Source organism: Chelonoidis abingdonii, chromosome 1 (assembly GCF_003597395.2).
Source record: "Chelonoidis abingdonii isolate Lonesome George chromosome 1, CheloAbing_2.0, whole genome shotgun sequence".
Classification (NCBI taxonomy): Eukaryota; Metazoa; Chordata; order Testudines; family Testudinidae; genus Chelonoidis; species Chelonoidis abingdonii.
The window spans coordinates 70,446,651-70,473,752 of NC_133769.1; the positions used below are offsets into that span (position 1 = coordinate 70,446,651).

Here is a 27,102-nt window from a genome sequence, read left to right on the forward strand (position 1 = left end):
GGGAACCTAGAAGTTCATAGATAGATTTGTGGATTGCTTAAGAAAACAAAATAGTAAAGAGAGATCGAAATTGAGGTGGTTGTGGTTTTGGAAAATCTCCTTGGATTTGGTTTGGCATAACGAGGGGTTATTCAAATCTCTGAATCCCATTTATCCAAATCCCAGAAATGTGGAGCTAGTAGAGGTAGTTTTAGAATAAAAGTTCTGGTTTTGACCGATGTCTAGCAAAAAATGCTTTATATCACCATGATTATAAGAAAAAACAAGCAAGGAAATAATTTTATTTTTTGCGGTTGCCTCATCTCCTAACACCTTTTTCAAGTAATATAACAAATTTGAAATCACCTACTACTATTTCACGATGTACAATTTAGTTCACTGCAGTACACAGAGTAAAATGATAGATGATTAACAGACCTGACTGAATTCTGATGAACAAAATGGGTAGCATTTGGTTCACTATGATTTGTGGGGTAACACTATTTACAGGTTATGAGTATTTAGCCAACTGCCAAGCAGCTGTGAAAATGTTCACAACCCCCAGAATGATCATGAATTTTAGTACTAATGTGTATTCATCTGAAAAATTTTACCTCAAGTTTGTGATTCATTATTCTCCCCTTTAAAAAGTTTCAGGCATCCAATTATGGGCAGAACATGTGACTAGTCATACAACATGAACAATGGACAACAAATAGCTAAAGTGAACAGTGAACAATATGGAACACAGACTGAAAACTATTCCTCACAACTGTCTTTAAACCCTTACCTAATTCATTAGCAGAAATCAGGATTGGTTCAGGAACTATTCACTACCAAAATATGGCTAAATTTCTAAAAAAAATATCAATGCAAACTAACAGTTCAAGCACAATTTAGTAAAAGCATTGTGGAACTTTCTCTTAACCACTTCCGGAATGACCTTATTTGAATAGGAAAGGGCCTTGTGATCTGAGGGCCTTTTCTGTAGCCAGCAGTGCTGGAGCAATTTTTATAGTGGGGGTGCTGAAGGTGGAAACCATGGATTTGGGTTATTATTAATACTTCAAGCCAATGCTCCCCTAGTTTCAGCACCTATGTCTGTAGCCCCACTATAAGAATTCCAAGCCATTGAGTTTTGCAGTAATTCTTTTAAGAAAACTGTAGTAGATTACCTGCAGTGCACAATTACAGGCCCTCTGCCAGCTGATGCCATCCGGTCCTCTTCCACATCCAGCATAAGCTGCAAAAGAGGCTGAGCACTATCTGGGGTTTTGTGATCCGGCCAGGATGTGTACCAATAGTGTTTCACATTTTGGGACTGACTCCCTTGCTGGAAATAATGTAAAGATATCATTTATACACTTGTGAAGAACAATTTTGCAATTAATTTTATTTCTCTCAATATGATAAACTTTAGACACATGCATGGATGAAGGCAGAATTTGGCCCATTTACATACATTATCAAACTGAATACCAGTGATTATTTGGGGAATCCAACTGCTGATAAATCACATATCTTGATATGGTGAAACAAGATACTCAGGCCCAGATTCTTTTCTGCTCCTATTTACACCAGGTGGTTAAGGACACCATGGGTCCTTATTATCAGCTGGGGATTGCTAGAATGTAATGGACTCTGGCCAGACCTTCTCTCTGCCCTCTGCCCAGTGGGATGTGAACGGAGGGGCTGGCATAGAAGGAGGAGTGCAGCAATAGGAATGGAGTAAGGCCAGAGAATTTGGCCTTTAAATTGTATTCATATTCTTGACATTGTTTAATTTGTCCACTATCTGCTAAAAAAGCTTATCATAAGCATTGAAGCAGGTCTTACATTAGAATTACAACACCCTAGATATATGAACACAGGAACTACTTTACTGGATTAGACTAGTAGCCCATCTTGTCCAGCATTCTGTTTCTAACAGTGGCTACTACCAGATGCTTCAGAAGCAGATGAAGAAACCTCATTGTGGAGAATTATGGAATAACTTGCTCATAGGAGGAGTTTCTTCCTAACTCCAGACAGGTACTGTTTGGCTTATGCCCTGAAGCATCAAGTTTATATTGCTTATATTTTTATCTTATCTAATGAACTGTGGGTGTTCTCATCATCCATATAAATATCTAATCCTTCTCTGAATCCTATTAAATCCTGGGCCCCTGTATCTCACTTACACTTAATTCTCTTTACGTTGCTCTTAGGGTTGTCAGATGCCCAGTTTTCAACTGCGGAGTCTGGTCAAAAAGGGGATCTGGCAGTGTCCAGTCAGATGTACTGACTGGACACCAAATGCCCAGTTACTGCCGGGCAGGGGTGCCGGGTCATTAAACCGCACCAGCCCCTCCTCAGCCAGGGCCGCCTCGTGCCTGCAGGCAGGCTCCTTGTCAGGCTGCAGTAGCTCCTGTCCCAGCCCCAAGCAGAGGGAGCCCGCTGGGGGTGGGAGAAGGGAGGTGGAGATGATCCAGCTAGCGACAGGAGGAGAGGTGAAGAGGAGTGAGTACTGGGGGCAGGGCCTTGGGGAAGAGGTGGGGCAGGGGTGAGGCATCGAGTGAAGTGTCGGGGAAGGGGCAGGGCCTCAAGGAAAGAGGCAAAGAAAGGTGAGTCCTCAAGGGTCCGGATACCTGCAGTTAGAAAGGTGACAACCCTAATTGCTCTGACAGTGTAAAGGGGCCTTAAAGTGAGTGTAATTGAAGTGGGTGTAACTTTAAGGCCCCTTTACACTGCCAGAGTGATGTAAAATGGCCTTAGTATAAATGCATCAGATCGTAGGTCTCAATTATACCTCGTGGCAGTGAGTCCCATAGGTTAGTTATGAATAGTGGAAAACGGTGCCTTTTTCAGTTTTAAATGTATTGCCTTTCAATTTCATTGACCATTCAACAGTGAAGTATTATGGATATTGGAACGTTTCCCCATAACAGCCATAGATCATTACCTTTAATGTAAGGTTGCGGACAGTATAGTTCTCACACTCTTGCACATCCTTAACGAGGACTTCAACTTTCCCATAGATCCCTCTCTTTTCTGGCCAATAGAGCACACATTTCTGAAAAGGAAATATCAGTGTGAATCTGGAAACGAATTACTTGATGCAGGGGCAGGTGAAGCTTTCCCTTGGGGAGGCTAACCCCCTGCCCGCCTCTTCCAGCAGAGGCCCCCCAACACACGCTGCTCTCAGCCCCCCGCCACATGGCTCTGACCAGGGCATGGGGCTGAGAGCTTGGCCCCTCTCCCTGTCATGGCCCTGGGGTTGGGGGAGGCCTGAGAGCTTGACTGGGGTCGGGGCGGGGGGTGGCAGAACTGAGAGCTTGGCCCCAGTCAGGGTCGAGCTCTCAGCCTTGGCAGGGACAGCAGCAGAGCTTTAGGCCCTGGCTGGAGACTGAGTCCCTCCCCCATTCCACCCCTTCTGCCCCCAGCCTTGCCCATGGCCCCACCGCATTCTACCCCTTCCCCTGTGGCCCCTCCCTATTCCACACATGGCCCTGGCCCCATTCCATCCCCACTCCACATCTTTCCCCTCGAAGCTCCGCCTGCCCACCACTTGCTCCTCCTCCTCTGCCACCCTGAGACCAGAAAAGCTCTATGCCCCTGCTGCAGCTCCAGAGCTGTGGTGGTAAGTGAGAGCTACTCCAGCCTGCGGGGCATGGCGGGGGAGATTTTTCAGGGGCCCCCAAATCTGCCATGCCACCCCCCCGCAGCAGCATGAGGTTTGGGGAGGCTTAGCATCCTCTGTCCTCCATTATATGCCACCTATGACTTGATGATACTGATATCAGATTCTTATTAGAACAGTATCTGTCTGAAAAGCACATATTGAAGCAATCAAGGTGATATTCACATATTGTGAATGTCAGAAATATTCATGAGTAACAGGTTGCAGGCATCCTGATGAATGTTTTAGGGACTAAGTTTTAGAATATGCTGAGCAGCCACAAATCCAGTTGAAGCATCTGTGTAAATCAGGCCCAACCTGTCTCAAGTTGGGCATCCAAAAACAGAAATATCCAAAATCAGAGGCTACTTTTGAAAACTCCCCTTTAAAATCTTAATCCATTATACTGAACACTTTGTATAGTATTTTATGCTTAAAAATTCAATTAAGTTTGACTGAAGAAAACTATTTTTACACAAAAGATAAATTCAAAATCCAAGTTGGATTTTTGCAGGTACTTTTGTATAAATGTACAGAGTAAAATCCTGAAGCCATTACTTGGTTTCTCTTCAGGCAAAAGTCCTAAATGGAACTTTTGCCTGTGTGAGGACTGAAACTGAGTAAAGGACTCAGAATTTCTCCCACTCCCACATAAGAATTGTATCCCTATATACTATCTAGGGCCTGATGCACCAAAGCACCTAAACACAGACTTAAATCCATGTTTAAGCACTTTGATAAGCTGAAGCCTAAGAAAGAAGTGTCTATTCAGTTTCTGAGCTGCAATGAAAATAAACAGGTTATTGTCGTACCTAAAATACTTGAATAAACCTATAAATATAGAGCATTCTTATTGAACTAGTAAAGTGATATTCTCTTCCAGAAATGTACTTGCCAAGTATCTGTTCAAAGGCAGATGCAGAAACAGATAGTACTAATGAATCAAACTCTCTGGTGGAATACCATGTTTACCTGCAGCATAGCTACAATTCATTTCAAATACAGATCACATGAAATTTACAAAAAACATTTTAGTATCCAGTACACAGAAAAAACCCTGAGCCATATAACAAACTATCCTACACCCATAGAAACCCACACGAGGAACTTTTTCTACTGTCACCAGCAACTCCTGATTCAAAGAACGATGTATATTCAGATAGCTGCTACTGAACAGCCCTCATTGCACAGCAAAACAAAATCATTGCTTTAATGTCATTCATTGCCATGAAACACAATCTGTAGTAAATACTTCTAAAACTGGAAAAAAATCAGTATAGTTCAATTTAAACATTACAGTGAAATGCAAGACTTGACCATGAAGTAAGAACTTTAAATTTCTGGTGTACCTTATAACTCAATAGCTCATTGAGCTGAATGGAAACACTCTGGAGCATAAATGTTCTTCTAAAAAGAAATGCTCATTACCTTAATAATGTGAGATGTGTGGAAGGCTCACTGTAACTGAAATTGCACTGAGTAATTTGACTGGTTTCATTCAAAGAAGAATCATCAGTTGCACTGTAAGACTTGCAGAGCTACCATACCTCTTAAATGCTCTGTCTCTCTGAAGATACCAAGAAAGGCAAGAAAACACCCTAATAAATTTATAAGAAAAAAACATTAAAAAGTTCAGCAGCCACACCATGTGACACATGGCCACTATCAACTATGCAATCTGAAAGGCATGCCCCTCCCTGGGAGTTTAGCTTTCATTGTTAATATGGGAAACAAAAAGTCTAAATATGCACTTGCACCCTGGCTATCAACAATGGTGCAGTCAGCTTCTGAACCTTCTTGATAAATGAGAATACTATGTGTTGCTCTCCAAAGACTTCAGGAACTCCTTATAAGTGTTTTTCTTGACTCTTTACCAGCACAGTAATTGGCAGCTTGCTCTCTGAGGACAATGCAATTGGATTGTTAATTAAAACAATCCTCAGTTAATATCTCATCTACATTTCGTAAAATAATAGCTTAATTTTAACAGCCTCCATGTCAGTTTTGAAAATACTCCTTGTCATGGTGGTAACAAAAAAGACCTGAAAACAGAGCTAGGATCAAATGGTTCAGGCACGTCCAAAAAGTCAGATACCAGAGAAATGATCATATTTTGGACTATAGTGCAACAAATGGATGATCTAGAAAACAAGAGGGGACAGAGATTGTCTTCTTGCAGAAACGCCACAGGTATACAAACATGAAAAAAAGAAATTGCCCAATGCCTACAATTGCACATGGCAAGAAAACTGGACCACAAGTTTTCATAGTACTCATCTTGGTTAAGACAAGTATTTTTGAAAGCTGTTTGAAAACTACCCACTGGGTCATTCAAACAACTTCATAATCTTATTTCCATGCTGAGAAAACTCTTAGTGTATTGGATACGGCTACTGTGTTTGTGTATGGGGAGAGAGAGGAGTTCTCTGGTCCTCCACTGAGTTATAAAACCCTATGGAACCCATCACTTTTCCTAGTGATATTCAGGACCAGTGCCAGAGTTTCTCGCGCCCTAGGCGCACGGCCATTTCGCCACCCCGTGAGCCGCTCCCGCGGCTCTGGTGGAGCTGCTGCAGCCATTTCTGCGGAAGGTCCATTGGTCTGTGGCTCTGGTGGAGCTGCTGCAGCCATGCCTGCGGCAGCTCCACCGGAGCCGCAGACCAACGGACCCTCCGCAGACACAACTGCGGCAGGTCCACCGGAGCCACCTGCCGCCCCCTCTGGCAAAATGCCGCCCCCTAATAATGCTGGCGCCCTAGGCGATTGCCTAAGCCGCCTAAATGCAAGCGTCGGCCCTGGTGATATTGTATCTGCTCCTTGCCGTTCATATTGGCCTCTTTTTAATTTTCCTTTATAAGTGCCCACCTATTTAAATGCTTTCTAAGCATGTACCTGGGAATGAGTGGGTCTTGCAGTCATCACGTTAATAAATACAGGTGAGATTTTCAAAAGTGTCTAAGATTACTAGAAACACAAGTGCCGTTCACTTTCCATGGAACTGGTGCTCCTAATTCTCTTAGGCACTTCTAAAAATCTCCCCCTATTTTCAGTCCACTCCTGCAATACTTATACATGGTGGGAGACTCCGAGCTTTACAACTAGCTCTATACCTTTCCTCCTTTTCCCACCCACTCACTCACAACCTTTACACATATTTCTGATAGCAGCAGCTTCTTAAAACCAACTTAAATTGTGATAAACACAAAAGGTGCAACAAATACATAGAGAGTAAAATGGGCCAAATTATCTACTGGAATAACTGCACTGAAGTCAACGGTGGCATGATGACAGCAGAAACTTTGTCCCTCTATTGTTAAGTGTGGGCCTGATTTTGCCTCTGTTACTCATGTAAAATAGCACCTTATGCCACAAGATGTCCCAGGGAGAGATGTCACATGAATAAGGCTGACAGAAACTGGCCCTAAGGAAGCCTGGGTTGGCTGTACATGGTATGTAGTGGCAAAAAAACCTTCACTGACAGAACAAACAATTCTTAATAAAACCCCACATTTGTACTGTAATATGCCTATCCTGGATCACCCACCACAAGCAGTGATGAAGACTCCTGGAAGCTTCCGAGCCCTGACTTTTCACAACAGAAATGTTCATGTTCAGCACAGTGTTATTCAGCACAAGAGGAATGGGGCCTACATAAAAGATTTGCATATTGGAAGGCTGAAAGAGATGGGGGGATGCTGCTTTTGAACATCTGTGTGTTTTATAAACAAACTTCCCTGAAAATGATGGGTATGCTGCAGAGAACAAAGGGGCAAAAAAATTACAATGCTATTTTGCCGGATAGCAGCTATTTTGTCTTCTTTACAGGCAGCAAATATTTTACTAAAAAAAAGTTAATATATTGTTTTGTTCTCTGTAGTAAGTAAAATCCCAAACAATTCAGCTTACAATCGTCAGGCAGTTCTTAACATATCTTCCCAGAGTTGTTCATTAGAATGTCTGAACAGTTCATGTAAACACAGACCTTCTCCAAGTAGCCTGGGAACACGAAAGATGTCTCACCCTCTTTTATTAGGAGGAAATTACCACTGTCAGTCCACAACAATGCTGATAAACACTAGTGTGGTAGGCCTGAGCAATTCAGGTAAACACTGGGTTTCCTGATATGTTGGAAACCATTAGACATTTCTTTCAAGTCATTCTTCTCAAACAGTGTTAGAAGTAAGTGTTTAAAAATCCAGTATTTCCTTAGTCAAATATTTGTTATTCTGTTATTGGGGTGAGTTTTCAAAAATATTCCGATAATGAAAGTTACCCAGACATTGGTTTGACACTATAGTATCAAAATAGAGCCTGGTATGGAAACATGGGATATTTACAGCACAGACCTATGTTACATATCTTTCCTGCTTGATATGTAATAAGCACTGTATGCTCAACTCCAAACTCAGGGAGAAAAAGGGCCAGATTGGGGGGGTACATGTAAAAGGGAAGGTATAATCAGCCTTATTCCCACATGTATCCCCTCAACCAGAGACCAGCCACAATTAAAGGCCCCCCACTCTCAGGGTGAAATTCATTCCATACAGAAGGCCTGTGCACCACTTATGTCTCATTTAAGCTTCCAAAATAGGATTAAATAGAACTTAAGTGATGCATATACTTTGTGCTGGTCTTCTGCACAAAGATGATTTTCACCCTCAGTGCCTTAAGCAGTTGATTTGTGGTCTTGTACTATAATGGAAAACCTGGCATCAATTTGTACAAGTATTAAATAAAGCTAATAAAATAGGTAGGTACATACATCCAAAGGTCAACGAAATTATAAGAGGCCTTATCTGGCTTTAGCAATTAATGAGTAATGGTCACATATTCTCAGTGTTAATGTAAGGAACTACATATTTTCATACTGGCTAAATGTGACGCTACTATTGACTAAATGCTCCCAAAATGTATTTCTCAACATGAACTAGGTTGTTTTGTAAAACCTGGGATGGATTCTTTAGGAGTTGTTTTGTTTGTTCCAAAGTGCAGGTCTGGAACATAGAGGTAGAATCTTCCCTGGACATTACAGCATCCAAAAGAAGAAAATATTCTATATATAATAAAAATTTAACAGGTAATGATCCCAAATGTACAAATGCTACCTAACAATATATGGAGTGTTTCTCATAATGGCCACCCCTCAGCCTCCATGAATATGCTGGGATATGCTCTATACATCTCTTGAGATTGCTATATAATGCTATATCTAATTATCTATCTTAGGTTTTTCCATAATGACCATCACCATAACATTTAAGAGCTGGTTATCTGCTGGAATCATATCTACTATGAGGTTCTTTCTACATAGGATGAATGTATAGCCAGTCTCATTTACAATACAACCACTGGAGTAATTTCTTGATTTAGCCAGTTGATATCATACCTCATTTTTTTCTTTCAGCTTTGTGATCATAACAATGACAGGGCTGTCTTCCTGCCAAACCATCTGCCAGAAATCATTCACAGTATTAATCATGGGACCCTGAGTTGCAATGAAGGACTTCTCCTTGCCACCGTAACCCTGGTTTAGAAACAGACACAGAAGTATTTGATTTAAAGTTATCCCATGCACGGAAACTTCAGGTGAAAGTTCCAAAGAAAGACATGGGAATCCAGAACACAAGATAAATTAAAACTGAAAGCTTGCATGGCCTGTTACAGCTGGTCAAAAATTGTCCAGTGAAAGAGTTTTCTGCTGGAAAATTCTAATTTGATGTAACCAAAATATTCCACTGCAATGTGCTGATTTTGTTGAAATTTCACTGCCTGCCTGGTTTCCTGCCACCCTGCCCAGCTCCCTGGTTTCCTGACCTGCCTGCTTGGCTGCCCAACTTGTCAAGTTCCTTGTTTGATGGGCAGGTGGGTTTCCTGGCTCCCTGGTAGTTGGCTCTCCATCTGCCCAATTTGTTGGCTCCCTGCCTGGTAGCTGGGGTGCCTCTCTCTGCTTGGCTCCCTAGGTGTCTGGCCTCCTGGTTGCCTGACTCCTTCGCTGCCCAACTCCCAGACTGTTTGGTCACCTTGCTGGGCAAGTGGCGAACTTCCCTGTTGCCCAGTCCCAAAATAGATTTCACATGAAATTCTTCAATGCAAATATTTTGTGCTGATGCAGAATGAAACAAAATTAAACACTGACACTGCAATTTCCCATACAATGGAAATTCCCTTTTTCTGGCCAGCTCTACCTGTTAGTTAGTACTTCTGCCATATTCAAAGGATGATTTTGTTAGCAACAGGCCATAAAAAAAAAACAAAAAAAAATGAGGGAGAACAGACTAGAATTATGAAACTAAGTAGTACCATGAAGATTTATGACGGGAAAAGAGATTTTGAATACATAAATCTTTACAGACTCAGAAGCTCCAATTTATACTTGCTAAGTAGAAAATGCCTCTGAGACCTTATATGTAGGACATTCTATCAGGACAGCACAAACCTTGAGAGACACTGAAAATTATAAGCAAGCAAAGGAAAGAAGGAGTGATTGGGGAAATGAATGAGTCATGCCTGTATTCATCTTTATCATGTGAAAAGGAAAACTTGTGAACTTGTACACTGAACTTGGGTCCAGCACCAAAGAAGGAGTTCTTTTGACCTTGTCAGCCAGAGAAGGCTGTGACAACCTCAAAAAGGAATGAATTATTAAAGAATAAAATCATTTGCAGAGCCAGAGATTGTAACTTTGTTTCTCTCTTCAGTGAAACCATCTCCACAATGGCAGGGACAATGGAGCAATCCATTGACTTACCCATTAGACAGAACAATGCGGCAGATCCTCAGCTGGTATAAATTATCATAGCTGTAGTGAGTGATATGCCCCAACATCTTTTGTCAATGACAGGTGTGTCAGAATGTTCAGACAGTCGAGAATACTGAAGTGTTTAAGGTGCTTTACAATATACTGTAAGTTCATATGAAATTTAATTTACTCACTGTTACATTTTTTTGAAATCATTGATAGTGTTACCAGTGTCAATAATATGAAGCACCATGGTACTTCATCCTCTGCAGGGAAGGAATACCTCATTACATGTCCTAATTTCTCTTGCTGATTTATAAGCAGTATTGATGCTCTTTAAATGGAATCATTCTCCTTAACTATAATGAAGTCTGTGATGCAAAGCCTTGACAGTACAGATGTAAAGTAAGGAAGGTGTGTGTGTGTGTGTGTGTGTATAAATATGTGTATATATTTATGTATTGCTATTTAAAAAAGCAGAATTACTTCCTTTATGGAGTGGAGTGAGGTTCTGGAACAATTTCCCATTAGGAATAGTGGGGGCAAACAACCTAACTAGTTTTAAGATGGACCTTGATGCTAAATTTATGAATGGGATTATATAATGGGGCTGGTTGCAACAGGAGTGGACTGGACTTGATGACAGGAGGTCCCTTCTAGAGCTATGTCCTATGTGACTATAGGTTAAATACATACATAACTCTTGGGTGCTTTATTATAAATACCCCATTGGGATCACTTTATCTCACCAATAGTGAGAGAGAGGTAGGGTAGACTTTATCCTTATATCATATGAGGTGAAGTCGACAGAAATAAAAAGAGAGTGGAGCCCTAACAGAATCAACTATTCAGCTGGAAAACAGAATACTGTCTCAGGAGCACACAAAGAATGTGTGTTTACTTACCCTAATATAGTTAGCATTTATGTAGGTGCTCAAGGAGTCAGCTGGATTCTTTGGTTTCAAACACACTCTGCTGAGCGGATCTAAGAGGTCAGAAAGATGGAAATTGAAAAGAAAATCACAAAGAGAAGATTTCTACTGAGAATTGCAGAAGTAAATCAAAGACTAGTTGGAGCAAAACAATCTACCATTATCTTGGCATTTTGCACTTTTTGGTGAAATTCACTCCTAGACAGATGGTGTACAAAATGCCTAAACATCCTGTAAGTCCAATTAACACCTGTGTTCTGAGGGCTTAAGTGAGCCTTAAATCAGGCAAAGGCATTGTGTTGATCCTTCTACACAGGGTGAATTGTCTTTTTGTATAGAAGGAATGTTCACTGTCACTCAACATACAAACATTTCATTTGAATAGGTGTCTTGTATCTGGAGAAATGTATAGCCAAACTATAAGAACATTTTCCTTCAATGGCCTAATATTTTGGGGCAACTCCTATTCCCAGCTTCCTCCATGGCCTTGGAGGGTTCTAGCTGGTCTGGGACAGAAGCAATTATGTTGAGCACAGGGCTGATGGGATGCTAAGTCCCCAAACAGGGAATTTTAAATCTCTTGTGCATCATGGAGATGTGCTCATGGGGACTCTCTTCACCCTAGGGGGGTTTGAACTGGGGCCAGAATTTTCTCAGTAACATAGATCCACTCAACAGTCCTCTCACAAAAAGACATAGGAAGGAAGGTGCATAGGAGCCCACACTGTAACTGCCTAGCAGCTAATCTAACAGTAGATATCTAATCAAATAGTCCTCGAAGAGATGATTAGTGGGTGGAGTCCAAGCGAGGTGTAAAAAGGTATATGCATGTTGAATTGTGGAACCAGCCTATATATGTTATTTCATCTGCTGGTAAAAGCTAGTATTCTCACAGCATTGCATTTGGGGTTCTAGTCTATGTCTTCGTATAAAACAAAAGGGTCAGTGGGCCTGATCCTGTACATGCTATATGCTTAACTCCCACTGAAATCAATGGGAATCCGTTGCTTGGAGCCACAGCAGGGTTTAGGACCATGTTTTATAAAATATACTTCTCAGAATATGAAACTGCATTTATGTCCTTCAGTTCAGGCTACAGTACAAGCAGGAAGGCTTTCTCATTTCGTGTGTTCAGAGAGTAAAATGAACCCTAGTTAGTCTGTGTTCAAAATGTCTCTGCCTTCCCAATCCTCTTCACATAGAGATTTTTTTTTCTTTCCCTTAACCACATGAGGACAGGAAACCTCTCATTCCTTTTCAGTACAGAGTGATTATTAGCCATTTCCACAAACGCCTTAGGCTACATGGCTTTGGAAAAACACCCACTTCCTTTAGCTTTCACAATGCCTATGATCCTCATGTAGCCTGACCTTTACCCTGAAAATGCTCTTAGAAGAAGACTCAGCCTCCAGGCTGTTTAAATATTTTTCATGCTGAATTTCCCCAGACATTAATGGATCGCTAACTATTTTATTAAGATCCCTTTTATGATTTCAATCAACTAAGTGATCACTATTTGAAAATCATAATGTTGCATACATTAACAATCATTCAAAGATATTGTCTGTTTAGAAAATGGATATATAGTATCTATGCAACTTTGTTTAAGGAGAAGTGGGCATTACTCTGTTATTCACAAGTGGGAGGAGTTAAATTACCCACGCTAGTGATCTTTTAGACAAGAATGGCAAAGACTCAAGATCTGGTGTCATGACAGTGGACATATTTTATGGGATGGTGGTGATGCTAAATTCATTAAAGTTTGTAAAACACTTTGAGATACAGAAGATGCTATGAAAGCGCTGAGTATTATAATTCTGAATGCCTGCAGGTGGAAGTGGCATTTAAACAAAGGACCCCATCTTGTACTCTTTACAGAGGTAAAATTACCATTGCCTTCTATCATGTTCCTCAGTAACATATGGGAAGTTCCTACTTTCTCCATCTTTAAGAAATTACTAGTATCCCATTTTAGTCATGAAGCATGCAAGCTTCAAAGGTCATATCCCACTCTATATATGTACTGGCTTGTACGCTCTTTTTTCTCCATCCTCTTTTTTGTATACCTTTAGCCTGGAAGCCCTCTGGGTATTAGGCTATATTATCATTTACAATATACTTCACATGATTACTACTAATAATCATTCATTAATATTGTCCCTAGTCCTGACTCCCTTAATCAACAGATGTTCTGAAATGTGCAAAAGACTCTTTTCATGGTACTGATCTTTAGGAGCCAAAAAAGAGAAATTTGTTCACCTGTTTGCTTAATTCTGCAGACTCAAAAGTCTCACAAAACTTTGGAGGGACATCTAACCTTTTAAGAATCATCTATTCCTAATTATTTTGCCTCTGTTTGCTCATGGAATTAATACGTTTTGGGGGTAGCTGACATTAGTTGGCTAATATTATAAGTCGGAATTTGAAAATATTGTATGCGTCGTGGATCTTTATTCCTGCAGCACATTTTATAATTCGTTCAAAATTCCAGTTGTATAAAACACCTGTAAACCATGCACAATCTTGTATCACATCTGAATCACTTTCCAAAGTACCAACACATTGCCCACTGAAAAAATATCTCATTTACCAAGGTATGTAAATATATGCATGTTTTATAGCCTATTCCAGTGCAATAAAGTAAAGATTTAATTATATTCCACATGTAAAAGTGATCATTCCTACATGCTCAACAATAATACTAACCTCATATGCATTTAGGTTTTATATTGATACAACTTTAGATTTGCCAATTTTCGTTGGATGTATTCCTGGAGGTTTCCTCACATGACGTAATCTTTAATTAAAGATTTATTTTTCATTCCTGGGGATTCCAGGACCATCCTGGAGGGTTGGCAACCCTATACTGAACACTGCTTACGTATCAGGGTATGGTTGACTGTACCCAGATTGATTTATTGATTCCGGTGAACATAAAAAACTGCCTTGATGCATCTGTGCTGAAATATTTTTTTCCTCCCACTAAAAAAAATTATGACTCTTTTAGAGCCTGCTCACAATCCTATTGACTTTAACAGGGAGTAGGATCGGAGAAATAACGATAGAACACAATCAATGTCAGAACTGCAGTAAAAACTTAAGGGAGACTGAGGATTTTCAGCTTCAAAAGAAATTGTTTCATGACATCCAGAGATGACCTGTGCCTGACGATGGGGGAAGGGGGGGGGAGAGTGAGGGAAGCCAGCTTCAGCTGTGTTACTAAGCATGCTCAGTCCATGTTAGCATGCTCAGTACAAGCCAAGCAGCAAATCTGGGGGTCACATGACTCCAGATGCCTTCCCCCATGCGTCACCTCTGATGGCATCTGTTTATAACTGGCACAAGGAAGCACTTTGTTCACTTGATTTAAATTTAAGTTTAAAAAAATTACTGTCTTTGAACTTGGGGATACTTTAAAATATCATTGTAAAACTCCTAGCACGGGAGTGGCCAACTTGAGTCTGAGAAGGAGCCAGAATTTACCAATGTACATTGCCAAAGAGCCACAGTAATACGTCACAAGCCCCTCGCATCAGCTTCCCCCTCCATCTCCCAGTGCCTCCCACCCACCGACAGCCCTGCTGATCAGCGCCTCCCTATCCTCCCCACACCTCCCGATCACCTGTTTCATGGCATGAAGGAGGCTCTGGGAGGCAGGGGAGGAGCAAGGGCATGGCAGGCTCAGGGGAGGGGGTGTGAAGGGGTGGAGTGGGGGCAGGACCTGTGGCAGAGCCAGGGGTTGAGCAGTGAGCACCCCCTAGCACAATAGAAAGTTGGTGCCTGTAGCTCCAGCCCCAGAGTCGGTGCCTATACAAGGAGCCACATACTAACTTCTGAAGAGCTGCAGGTTAGGCACCCGTGTATAGCATTTTCTAGGCCTCTTACGGTGAAATTCTAGTGTTTGTCTAGCAGCACTGAGTATTTTATTCTGCAACTGAAAAATCTTTCCTTAAAAGTATTTTGGATCAGCTATAATTGCAATTTTCTATTAAGAAATAAATGTCATTAGGTATTCATTACACTTCATATTAAAGAATAGGACAAAATAGTGTTTATTCATGCCAATCTGCCCCTATGCAGTCTGTCACTTAACAGCTTGACAGATTTATTTCTTAGAAAATGAGAAACTTCTCAGCAGCACAAAGGGTGGAGCGCCAGAACATGGACATTTTTAGGAGAAAATTAATCATTTCAAACATCACTTGTCACTACAGGTGCCTAGTTCAAGAGACGCACCCAGTGCTTGGAATGGAAAAGCTGACACAAGAGTACTAAGTAGTAGGTTGATATCATCTGAGCAGGAAACTGGGAAGTCTGTTCTCTTAAACCATTCAAATAATTTCCAAACCCTTAGTGTCTGGGAGTGGATCATTTGTGTATTTATCAGAATGTGCCTGGATCCCCAAAATATCTTCTGTAGAAGAGCACAAGGCATTTCTTTTGAATTAATACATGACCAATCTGTTAGTCTCATTTTCTCTTGATTTCTGTAAAAGGTAATTACAAAATATCTGTCTGAGACTCTAGCTGTTGTGCAGTGCACGTCAACTAAAAGTGCATCCAGAAGTTATTGATAACTTTTCCAATTACAATGAAAGTGAAAATACAAAAGCATTCCAATTCTTAAGAGTCCTTGACTACTGCTACGCTGTAGCTACCCAATTCAAATACAAACAAACTAGAATGTAATTTAATGCACTGTATCTACAGGGTACATTTGAGGGTGTATATACAATGTAGCAGCAGGAGATTTAACACTCAGAATTATATGAGGAGAGAATGCATTATTTTGTTAAGGGGTTGGCATATCAACAGATTGGAGGTCTTGGATGAAATTCTGGCCCAAATTAAGTCAATGGGAGTTGAGTGTATATCCTGTTTATATTGGGCTAAATTCAGGAGGTAGTTTTCTGGACTTTCAGTATGTAAGTTACACCAACATAGACTCATTTACCAATGTGTAACTTACAACCTTGTATACAATACCTCTGTATATGGCCCACTGACCATAATGGGTGAAATGCTGGTCCTCTTGTGAATGAGGGTTTTGCCATTGACTTCAGGGGGCTCAGAATTTCACCCAATGTTTTTCGTTTCCAAAAATATATCAGATCCCTGACAAAATAATACTTTTGATGGCCAACATCTTTCATTAATTTGCCTGCAAATCTCTTTTACAGTGTGATCAAACTATAATTCAGTTAGGTGCATAGAGAACATTCTTATAATTTAGAATATAGAATATACTTTACTCAGGATTACTATACTGAGCAAAGTGTATGACCACACATGACTGCAAGGACATTATTGCTAGAGCTGGTTGGAAAACAGAATTTCAGTTTCATGGGAAATGTCAACATTTTTAATTTTGTTTTCATTTTTGAATTTTAACAAAAAGCTAGAATTTAAAAATTTCCCATGGATTAGAAATTCTGGTGGATTCTGATTCAGAACCATAGAAACATTTCATTTCAGACTATTATATATAATTTAAAAGTATAATAAAATTAATGTAGTATAATAAAAAAGTCAAAATGAAATGAAATAAAATACAAGTAAAACATTCCAACATCACAGAAATGAAATGAGAAAGTCAAAACACACCATTTTTACTTTCTTCCAGCAAAAATTTCATCGAAAATTATATGTTCCCACAAAATTCTTCTATGTCAACAGAATTGTATTTTGATGGAAAACTGTTCCATCAGAAAATGTTGACTAGCTCAATTTATAATGAAGTAATTCTTACTATTATGAGAAATGCAGCACTTGAAAACACAGAAGCAATACAAGAAATTAACAACAATAATGTTAACAGCAACTCTGAGATAGTAGTATAAAAGGTAGGTATCTGGCTAGAAGAGATGGATTCCAACAATGCCACAAACCAGTAGGAGAAGAAAATGAGCAAGAGAAAGAGAACCAGTATAAATTAATGACTACTAGAGATGATTTGAGGGCACATTGGTTCATTTAGTCTGAATCACTCAGGGTTAGACAGTAAAGGATTTGCAATAAGGTTCCCTTACTCATTCAGGGTACAGTCTTGCAGTCGCAGAGCTTGACTAGACAGAACTTAGTGGGATTTCTAGAGTCATAGAGTTTAAGGCCAGAAGTGACCATTAGATAATCTAGTCTGGTCTCCTGTATATCATAAGCCACCAACACCACCCAGCACTCACACACTTACCCAACAACTGAAACGAGACCAAAGTATTACAGCCCACAGGAAACTAGATTATTATGTGTCATAGGCAGAGAACAGGTGGGACCAAGGTGCAACCCCTCAAGGCCACAGTTCTGCATGTGTAAAGCTTGCAGGATTGGTCCCTCACTGTAGACAGAATACAGATAAGTTATTTAAATTAGGGCTGTCAAGCGATTAAAAAAATTAATCACGATTAATCATGCTGTTAAACAAGAATAGATTATTTAAATATTTTTGGATGTTTTCTACATTTTCAAATATATTGATTTCAATTAAAACACAGAATACAAAATGTACAGTGCTCACTTTATATTTGTTTTTCATTACAAATATTTGCACTGTTAAAAAAAAGAAATAGTATTTTCAATTCCCCCATTACAAGTACTGTAAGTTCAATCTCGTTATCATGAAAGTTGAACTCGCAAATATAGAATTATGTAGAAAAGTAACTGCATTCAAAAACAGAACAATGTAAAGCCTTCAAGTCCACTCAGTCCTACTTCTTGTTCAGCCAATCACTCAGACAAACAAGTTTGGTCACAATTTACTTTTGTAGCCGGCATCGCAAGATATTTACATGCCAGATGTGCTAAAGATATGTATGTCCTTTCATGCTTCAACCACCATTTCAGAGGACATGTGTCTATGCTGATGACCGATCCTGCTTGATAATGACACAAAGCAGTGCAGATCGGCGCATGTTCATTTTCATCATCTGAGTCAGATGCCACCAGCAGACCGTTGATTTTCTTTTTTGGTGGTTCGGTTTCTGCAGTTTCTGCATCAGAGTGTTGCACCTTTAAGACTTCTGAAAGCATGCTCCACACCTTGTCCCTCTCACATTTTTGGAAAGCACTTCAGATTCTTAAATCTTGAGTTGAGTGCTATATCTATATTTAGAAATTTCACATTGGTATCTTCTTTGCGTTTTGTCAAATCTGCAATGAAAGTGTTCTTAAAATGAACAACATGTGTTGGGTCATCATCCAAGACTGCTATAACAAGAAATATTTGGCAGCAGGTAAAACAGAGCAGGAGACATACAATTCTCTGCCAAGGAGTTCAGGCACAAATTTAATTGACACATTATTTTTTTAACAAGCATCATCAGCATGGAAGGACATCCTCTGGAATGGTGGCTAAAGCATGAAGGGGCATATGAATGTTTAGCATATCTGGCACGTAAATACTTTGCAATGCCAGCTACAAAAGTGCCATGAGAACACCTGTTTTCACTTTCAGGTGACATTGTAAAGAAGCGGGCAGCATTATCTTCTGTAAATGTAAACAAACTTGTTTGTCTTAATGATTGGCTGACCAAGAAGTAGGACTGAGTGGACTTGTAGGCTCTAAAGTTTTACATTGTTTTGTTTTTGAGTGCAGTTAGGTAACAAAAAAAAAATCTACATTTGTAAGATGCACTTTCATGATAAAGAGAATGCATTACAGTATTTGTATAAGGTGAATTGAAAAATACCATTTCTTTTATTGTTTTTACACTGCAAACATTTGCAATAAAAGTAGTAATATAAAGTGAGCACTGTACACTTTGTATTCTATCATGTGATTAATTTTGATTTTTTTTAAAATTGTGATTAATTTTTTGAGTTAATCACGTGAGTTAACTGCGATGAATCAACAGCCCTAATTTAAATATGTACAAAATGTCCACCATAAAAAAAAAAGAGCAGTAGGCTTCTTACAAATCTACAAACAGTGTTATATTAATAAAACAGGACTAAATTTCATACTAAAAAGCATTGTTTAAATACACTTACTTGGCAAAATTGTTTTATAACGGTTTTTAGTTCCATGACTTGGGATGGCAATTTCTTTGGGATCCACAAAATTCATTGGTATTTCCTATAGAAATAAATTAGATCAGATTGATGTTTCTAAAGAAGTCATGCAGGAAATTATCGCTAGAAAGACATCTGCTGCTTCACAACTATCTGCTGACATCAAAGTATTAACAAAAAAAACTGGTTCCCACCTCTAGCCTGTCAACACCCTTCCTTAAATAAACACAAGAGCTGCACATTGAAGGGTTGACTTCCGAGGAACAGTTCTGATGAATTATTAAAAGCAAAGGTTTTTATGAGGTTATAAAATAGGTTAAAGTACATAACAGTTTAAGAAGAAGGGGGTTGAAAATGTGCTACAGTGGAAAAGAGCAAGGATTTACAAACTGTAGCTAAAAACTACATTGTGTGAGAAAGATTCCTAAATAGTAATGCTTAACATTCACATAAAACTTTTGACTTGTAGACTGCAAATCCCTTAATAAGGATGGGGTAAGCACCTTTATCCCCATTTTACAGACACGGAAGCTAAGGCACAGAATTAAGTGACTTACCCAATGACATGCAGTGAATCAGGGGCACTGTCAAAAACTAAACCCAAATCTCCTGCCTACAAATCTGGTGCCCTACCCAGTGAACCATGCAGCCTCCTTTAAAACCTCTTTCTGGAGGCTGGAATTTGACCTTCAGAAAATTCAAATTATTTCAATGTGAAACCATTAGCATTCCTAGAGGGTCTCACACTTCCTTGCTTATCTAGGCCAAGCTGTACAACCAGTGAAAGAGAGCAGAATATTAAACTACTGCTTGTGAGGTATATAGGCAGCAACAGAGGACAGCAGAGAGATTCCTCAGCCTGCTGTGCCAAACGGGGCACTCCGTAGGACTGATTTTCCTCATGTTTCCAGTGCTGAAAATCAGGCTTTTCTGATTTTCAGCACCATCAGTAGGGCTCAGCCCACTGATGCCCAGAACAGCCTCTGAAATTCTGGACTCGGACGGTGCCCCATGCCACAACCCTTCAGGCCAAAGCTTAGGTGATTGCTAAGAAGGTGGCAGAATTGTCTGTTGCAAGCAGGGTAGTGGGAGGGGTAGGAACATAGTCTCTGTCCCTGAACCCAAGTGCCCTGCCCTCCTAGAGAACTCCAAGAGCACTTTGAGGCTCCCAAAGTGCTTCCCTCACCTGAGGGAATTCACTCTCCCTCCCCGCTGGGCCAACAGGAGCAAAGGAAAATAAGATTCATTACAGTCAGTTCCTGCTGCCGTGATTCCCTCCTGCTCCCGACTCTGTTCCTGACCTCCCCACCAGCCACGCTTGCAACCTTCATGTTAACTTTTACTCCCCCCAACATAGACTGCCACTGAATCCTTTCTGATCTCCATCCTTGCCTCTTCCCCACCTCCACCACTAAACCTTGCTCCCTGCCTTGGTCATCTCTCTCCTAGGCTCCTGCAGCCTCTTCCTCTCTGATATTGCTGCCTCTCCCCTTGTTGACCCTCAGCCCAGACAAAGGGCAACTGCTAAAATCACATCCCTCTCCTGCCGCTCTGCTCATGTCACTCACTTCAAATCCCTGCACCACGCTCCCTGCGCCTCCTGCATTAAGGGCAGACTTCTCTTCACTTGCAAGTCCTACCCAGCTTCACTCTCGCCGCCTTCTCCTTTTGCTCCCCATGCTCAGCCCCTGGTGTACTCTGGACCTGAACTGTTCCAACAGGGTCTGGACTGGATTGTGAGCTCCTTGGGACAGTGACTGTTTTCTTTTATGTCATCTTTAGCTTCCCTGGTGCAGATCTGCACTGTTGGTGCAAACATCTCTGGCACTTTGAAACTGAAAAAACCACTTTATTGCATATGCAGGTCAACTTGTACAGTCAATGAGAGAGAGCAGTGTATTTAGATGCTGCCTATGATGTGTGTAGGCAGGAGAGGGCGCCAGAGAAATTCCTTAGCCTACAGCCCCAAATAGGCTCTGTGGATCTGAGTAGTGGAAATCAAATCAAGGTTTTCCAGTTTTCAACAAAACCAACAGGACTCTGCCCATTGAGGCCTAGAACATCCCCTGAAATTTTGGAATTGGTCAGAAGCAGCATTCAGAAGTTATCGCATTTTAAATAGACACAGGAATGCCATCAAGTTGAACATAGAGCCTTGCTCTTCTGGTCCAGTTAATCACTTGAGACCTATAAACAATTACTACTGGCTGTGGGGTTTACTCAGTGGGACTACTCCCAGGGGTAAGTGTTTGTATGGAGGGCCAAGACCATAAACAGCTCTCTAAATTTACATGGTGTTCTACAAACATAGGCATGGCACTTAATCTTTATGCTTAGCTATAAAAGGCAAGAGAAGATACAGGATTAAAAGTGTAAGTAGGGATTATGTGGGGATAACATACCTGCTAACCTGTGCAACCCAAAATGTAACAAATTTCAAATGAGCATTAATTTGCACAAATGTGCATACATTTGCATACTGTTGTGTTTCTTGCATTTGCTACGAGAAAACAAATCAATGAAAAATTCTTTAGCTGCTCTTGTTTGTACTGAATTCTCTCTGGCCCATTTCACTCATTCATATTCACTCTGCTTTCGCTCATATTCAAATTCACTAAGTCTGTACACTTCATACAATGTCACCTGCACTCCACCTGTGCTCATCTACACATTCAATCACATGCTTCTACTCTGACCTCATCCACATGCATCCATACTTTGCACTCACACCATCCCTACCACAAGCATACTTTACACGTACCATTTATTCACTCTGCATTCATTCATTTCCTCCCACTGGCACAACAGCAGTGAAAGCAGATGCAGAATAGGCATTCCTCCACCTATCTAGGTAAAGGTAGCTGAAGCCTAGGACCTGCCTTATACAGCATTTTGCTGGGCTGAGTCTGTGCCCATATTTGAGGCTTCTTCACTACAACAAAACTCTCTCCATTTGGCGTGGAGGTAATTGTCCTTGGCCTTATGTGATAGCCCTGCAATAGCTGAATTAAGCCAAGTAGGCCCAACCACCCAAATTAAGCTGCAAACAGGAGAGATTTAGGCTGTGTGATGTGAGTTAGTTAGGAGGAAGCTCACTTGTGAGGGAACAGGAATGGCTTCTATAAAGCCAGGAGGCTGGCAATAGTGCAGGGAGAAAGTCTGCAGTCCATCTCTCTGAGGGACAGGAGAAGAAACATGGTAGGAAGGAGTTCAAGGGTGAGAACATTAAGATTGGTATAAATGCAGATCTTGACTGTTCACTTCAGGGCCCTGATGTGGAACCCAAAGTAGAGGGTAAGCCTGGGTTCCCCTATCAACCATGACAGATATTTAAAATTCTTCCCATTTAAACAATCTGGCACACAGTTGGTAAAACAAACAAGGGATTTTTTTGAAGCAGATGACTTGCCTCATAAACAGTTTCTCTTTAAAGATGAAATATAAAGATTTTACTGATCTGAGATAATTTATAATGAAAACTGTTTTGGGTCCAAGATAACATCATCTGTTTTACTGAATTATGTATGCAGAATTCAAAAGAGAGAAAAGCCCAAGAAACCACATGCCCTAGCATGTTTAATAAAATTAAGATTGTTCATATTCATTTGTTATACCTCAAACATACTCAAGAGATTGTATACATTTTCTCATTCCCATTTGCCCTGGTAGTGTACACATTTATTAGACTAGCACTATTAAAATTGCCTTGCAAGGTTTGTTTAGTTTTGCTTTTTTCCCAATGAAGAATGGGCTCACCATGAACTCTGTTTGAAGCAAATGAGAGCATGCGACTGTATCTCGCAGCTGCTGTCTTGTCAGGACCCGACTAGCTGATTGTAGATATTCCATTGCTACTTTTTCTCGTGGGGTAGGCACAGTGACAAAAGGTTCGACATTTCCCAAACTGCTCATGTCCAAAGTCAGGGACACATTGGATCCTCGCCTATAGTGAAAAATAACAACACATTTATATTAGCTCCCTATCTAATAGTTATAAAATTGTATAATAACTCTATGCTCCTGAACCTGAATTACTTACACATTTTAAACTTCCACTGTAACCACTGGGAGTTTTAGGTATGCACAGAATGCAAAACCAGTTTCAGTGGGAGTTTTGGGAGGGCCAAGAAGCCATACCATGGCAGATAATTCCGGCCCTGATCTTTCAATCACTCATAGCTGTGAGTGATCCCACTGAATGGAACTACTCACATTTTGTAAATCATATGTGTAAGTATTTACAGGATCAGGGCCTCTGTTTGTGGTACATTTGACTGGAAGGATACAAAAAGAGAACAGCATTAAGTAACCATTTCTACATGGTGGGCACACAAAACTGCAAAAGCCAGATTCTTAATAGTAAATGAATCATTTAGGCACTGAGGAAGAGAAGTAGGTTTGAGGGGAACGAGAAATATTAGAATATTCCTTATAAGGGATGGGGGCGGGGAAGGGAGCCAGAAGCTAAATCTTATTTACTAAAGTTCACAGATTTTGAAAAATAATATGACGCTTTTATGCCCGGTCATGACTAAGCCCAAAACAAAACCTTGGGTTTGAGGACATATGAAATTTGAGAACTTTCTGAATTCCAAAGTTCTAAACTTTGTGGCTTAGGCCCAATTCTATTCACAATTTGTGAAAATAAGGGAAAATAAGTGACAATTTAGTAAAAACAGATAATTTTTAATCTATTCTGAAGAAACTAACTGTATTCAATGTTACATTCTATATCTGAAGAGGAGAAGATTACTGTGTAAGAAATGGAATATTGGGGACTTATCTGCTGTTGATATCAATGTAAAATGCTTCTGGCATATTCTCTTTTGACATATTAATATTGTAATATGCTGACTTGACTTGCATAGTCAGCTGAACATGCAAGATTTTATGCAGTAAAGATAAACTGTGCACTTAAGGCCTGTTCAAAGTCCACTGAAGTCAATGGAAATCTTTCCACTGTGTTCAATGGGCTTTGGATCAGGCCTATAATAAAAAGTGGTGTTAAACAGAATACTCTGTTTAACAAAGATATTATCTATAAAAGGTCTCAAATTAAAATGCAGTGTTAAAATGTAAAATATGCAGAAACTCCCCACAAAGTAGAAACATCTTTCAAAGCAAAAAGCAACAAGAAAATTTCCCATGTGGCCACTTATTCGATATCCCAAAAATGTGAATTTAGTGCTTGTGAAATGTGTGAAGTGATATCTCCAGAGAATAAAAGAAACCAGGTACAGTGTGGGCAGTGGTGGTGAAAACTACAAAACCTCACTTTGCCTATTGACAATGTGCCTCAACTTTGATATGAACGGGATGTTTAATCTTGATCCCCATTCAATTGATGGCTTCTCTTCTAAAATTATCAACAAGGATGCCAGTTAGTGCCAATTGTGATGGTGTTTTGGTATAATGTAGAAACTTGCTCACTTAGAACTGGTCTGAAACCATCAACTCACTTTAGACTGGCCTCTGACATCAAAGGTTAACTAGCGACACCTGAGCTGATGACCTACAGATAAAATCCTCTGAATCCATCCTCTCAACACTTTTTCACCAAATAAGGTATTTAGGGATTCTTTGAATGCTGTCATGTAGCTGTCATAAATAGATAGCTAAGGGTTAATGTTTCTTTTACCTGTAAAGGGTTAACAAAGGGAACCAAACACCTGACCAGAGGACCAATCAGGAAACCGGATTTTTCAAAGCTCAGGGGAGGGAATTTTTTTGGTTCTTTGTCTTTGTCTGGCTCTCAGCTATGAGAGGGGATCTTTTTCTATCTGTAAGCTTCTCATCTTCAGTTTCCCAGTTGTAAGTACAAAGGTAGCAAAACAATAGGCTTTTATATGTTTTGTTTTGTATTTACATGTGTGTTTGCTGGAATGTTTAAATTGTATCTCTTTTTGAATAAGGCTGTTTATTCATATTTTTCTTTTAAGCAATTGACTCTGTATAATTGTCACCTTGATACAGAAGATATTTTTATGTCTTTTTCTTTCTTTTTTATATAAAGCTTTCTTTTTAAAACCTGTTTGAGGTTTTTTCTCTGGTTAAGACTAAGGAACAAAGGGAGGGGGAAATCTCTTTCTGTTAGCTTGACTAGGTTTGAATGCATAGCCTCAGGGGAAGAAGGAGGGGGGAAGGTAAATTGCCCTCTCTGTTTTGCATTCAAGGAGTTTAAGTACAGTATCGCCCAGGATAACCCAGGGAGGGGGAGCTGGGGATGAGATAAAGAGGAGACAAGGGGAGGAGGTTGTTTTCCCTTTGGTGTGAGACTCAGGGTTTCTGAGTCTTGGGGTTCCCCAGAGAAGGTTTGGGGAGACCAGAGAGGGAGTCAGGCCCTGGAAATTCCTGGCTGGTGGCAGCGAGATCAGATCCAAGCTGGTAATAAGCTTGGGGGAGTTTCATACAAGCACCCAGATTTTGGACACTAAGGTCCAGATTTGGGAAAGATGCTTATGATAGTAGCCTTTCGTGTTTTTAACAAATTAGTATGACATTAAGTAAGTTTGATGGCAAGCTCTAAAAAAGCAGGGACCTCTGAAAGAAAAATGTGTGTGGGAAAAACTATGAAACCACCTAAATTATTCTATATCATATTCTAGAATATAAACTGCTCCATATGATCCATTAAATCCTCATGGTTCTAAAATACTAAAAGCAACCAGTAAGTGATATCGGTAAGAGTGGACGTTCCAGATAAGGAAAAAAGTAATAGTTATCTAAATGATGTAAAAGTAACCCCACTTACAGTTCTTGGAAATCAAATAAAGAGTAGATTGCCTGTAACTTTAACAATCTCCTCCAGTGTGAAAGATGTCTTTAATGTATAGCACAGAGGAAGTGGGAGATTATAATATTAACAGCAGACAAAAAGACAATGTAAGTGTAGTAGATGTGCAGGTAATAGGAATACAGTTCCAAATCAGAGGATGCACAAACCATATATAATAAATGAGGTAAAACAGAGGCAACAAAATGAGCAGCAGACTTAGAGAGGATTGTGCAGAGACACCAAAAATGTGTCACTTGAAGAACATCAAACTCATCAATGTTCTATTTTCTGCTTCAAAGGAAAGCTTAATTCCATAACAGATTTGATCTTGAAAAATATGAAGAAAGCAGTATCACACTTCAGGGCAACTTCCCCTGTATTCCCCCTCTATGGTCCAGCAAGGGCACCCACTCTAAGCTCCCAGCTGCTCAGCCATTACCTTTCTTGGGTGGAGACACCCAAATAGCTAAGCTATTTCTAGGCTAAACAGCTTCCTGCCTACGCTGTGAATCCCCCAGCTAAGACAGACTGCCTAAGCAGGCCTGCTTTTATTTTCTCCTCAGAGATGATAAACAGTATATTGCTACAGTTATGAGTTACCACCAGCTCATTCTAAGCAAGCACATTTATTTGTAAGGCAAAAGTATTATAGAGAAAACATAAAACAACAAAAGAATCTACATACATGCTAAAAAGCTTACCAGAAGTCACCCTATGACTCCAGTGAGGGCCCTGGCTGCTGAGCCATCCTTTAAACCACACCCAGGGATTTTCCTGGGGTTACCAGTTCATCCCCACCTTTTACTCAGAACAAGAATACAGACCGGTTCAAGTCCTTCCAACCCTTCTCTGAATCAGAAAGAATGGCCTCCAGGGTGTGGTGTTCTGTCCCATCTAGTAGCACCAAGACGACTTAGAGAGAGATATAAAATGAGTCTGCTCTACAGCCTTAGCTAACAGTCAGCTGGCTTTTAGCTCATGTGGTAGAGGCTCATGCACTAAGCTCCAGAGA

General features: G+C 40.2%; 1 protein-coding gene across 3 annotated transcripts in view; it reads right to left on the reverse strand.

The window, feature by feature from the left end:
* The window catches only part of PTPRR (protein tyrosine phosphatase receptor type R), a 231,716-nt gene that overhangs the window by 9,547 nt on the left and 195,067 nt on the right, over positions 1-27,102 (reverse strand). For all 3 annotated transcript variants that reach the window (XM_032803819.1, XM_075059923.1, XM_032803820.2), the window contains 6 exons: positions 23,072-23,258; positions 19,295-19,379; positions 11,282-11,361; positions 9,024-9,161; positions 2,921-3,031; positions 1,155-1,312 (listed from right to left, as the gene is read on the reverse strand). In XM_032803819.1, coding sequence (XP_032659710.1) covers positions 1,155-1,312; positions 2,921-3,031; positions 9,024-9,161; positions 11,282-11,361; positions 19,295-19,379; positions 23,072-23,258 — 759 coding nt within the window. The remainder of the gene's footprint in view (positions 1-1,154; positions 1,313-2,920; positions 3,032-9,023; positions 9,162-11,281; positions 11,362-19,294; positions 19,380-23,071; positions 23,259-27,102) is intronic.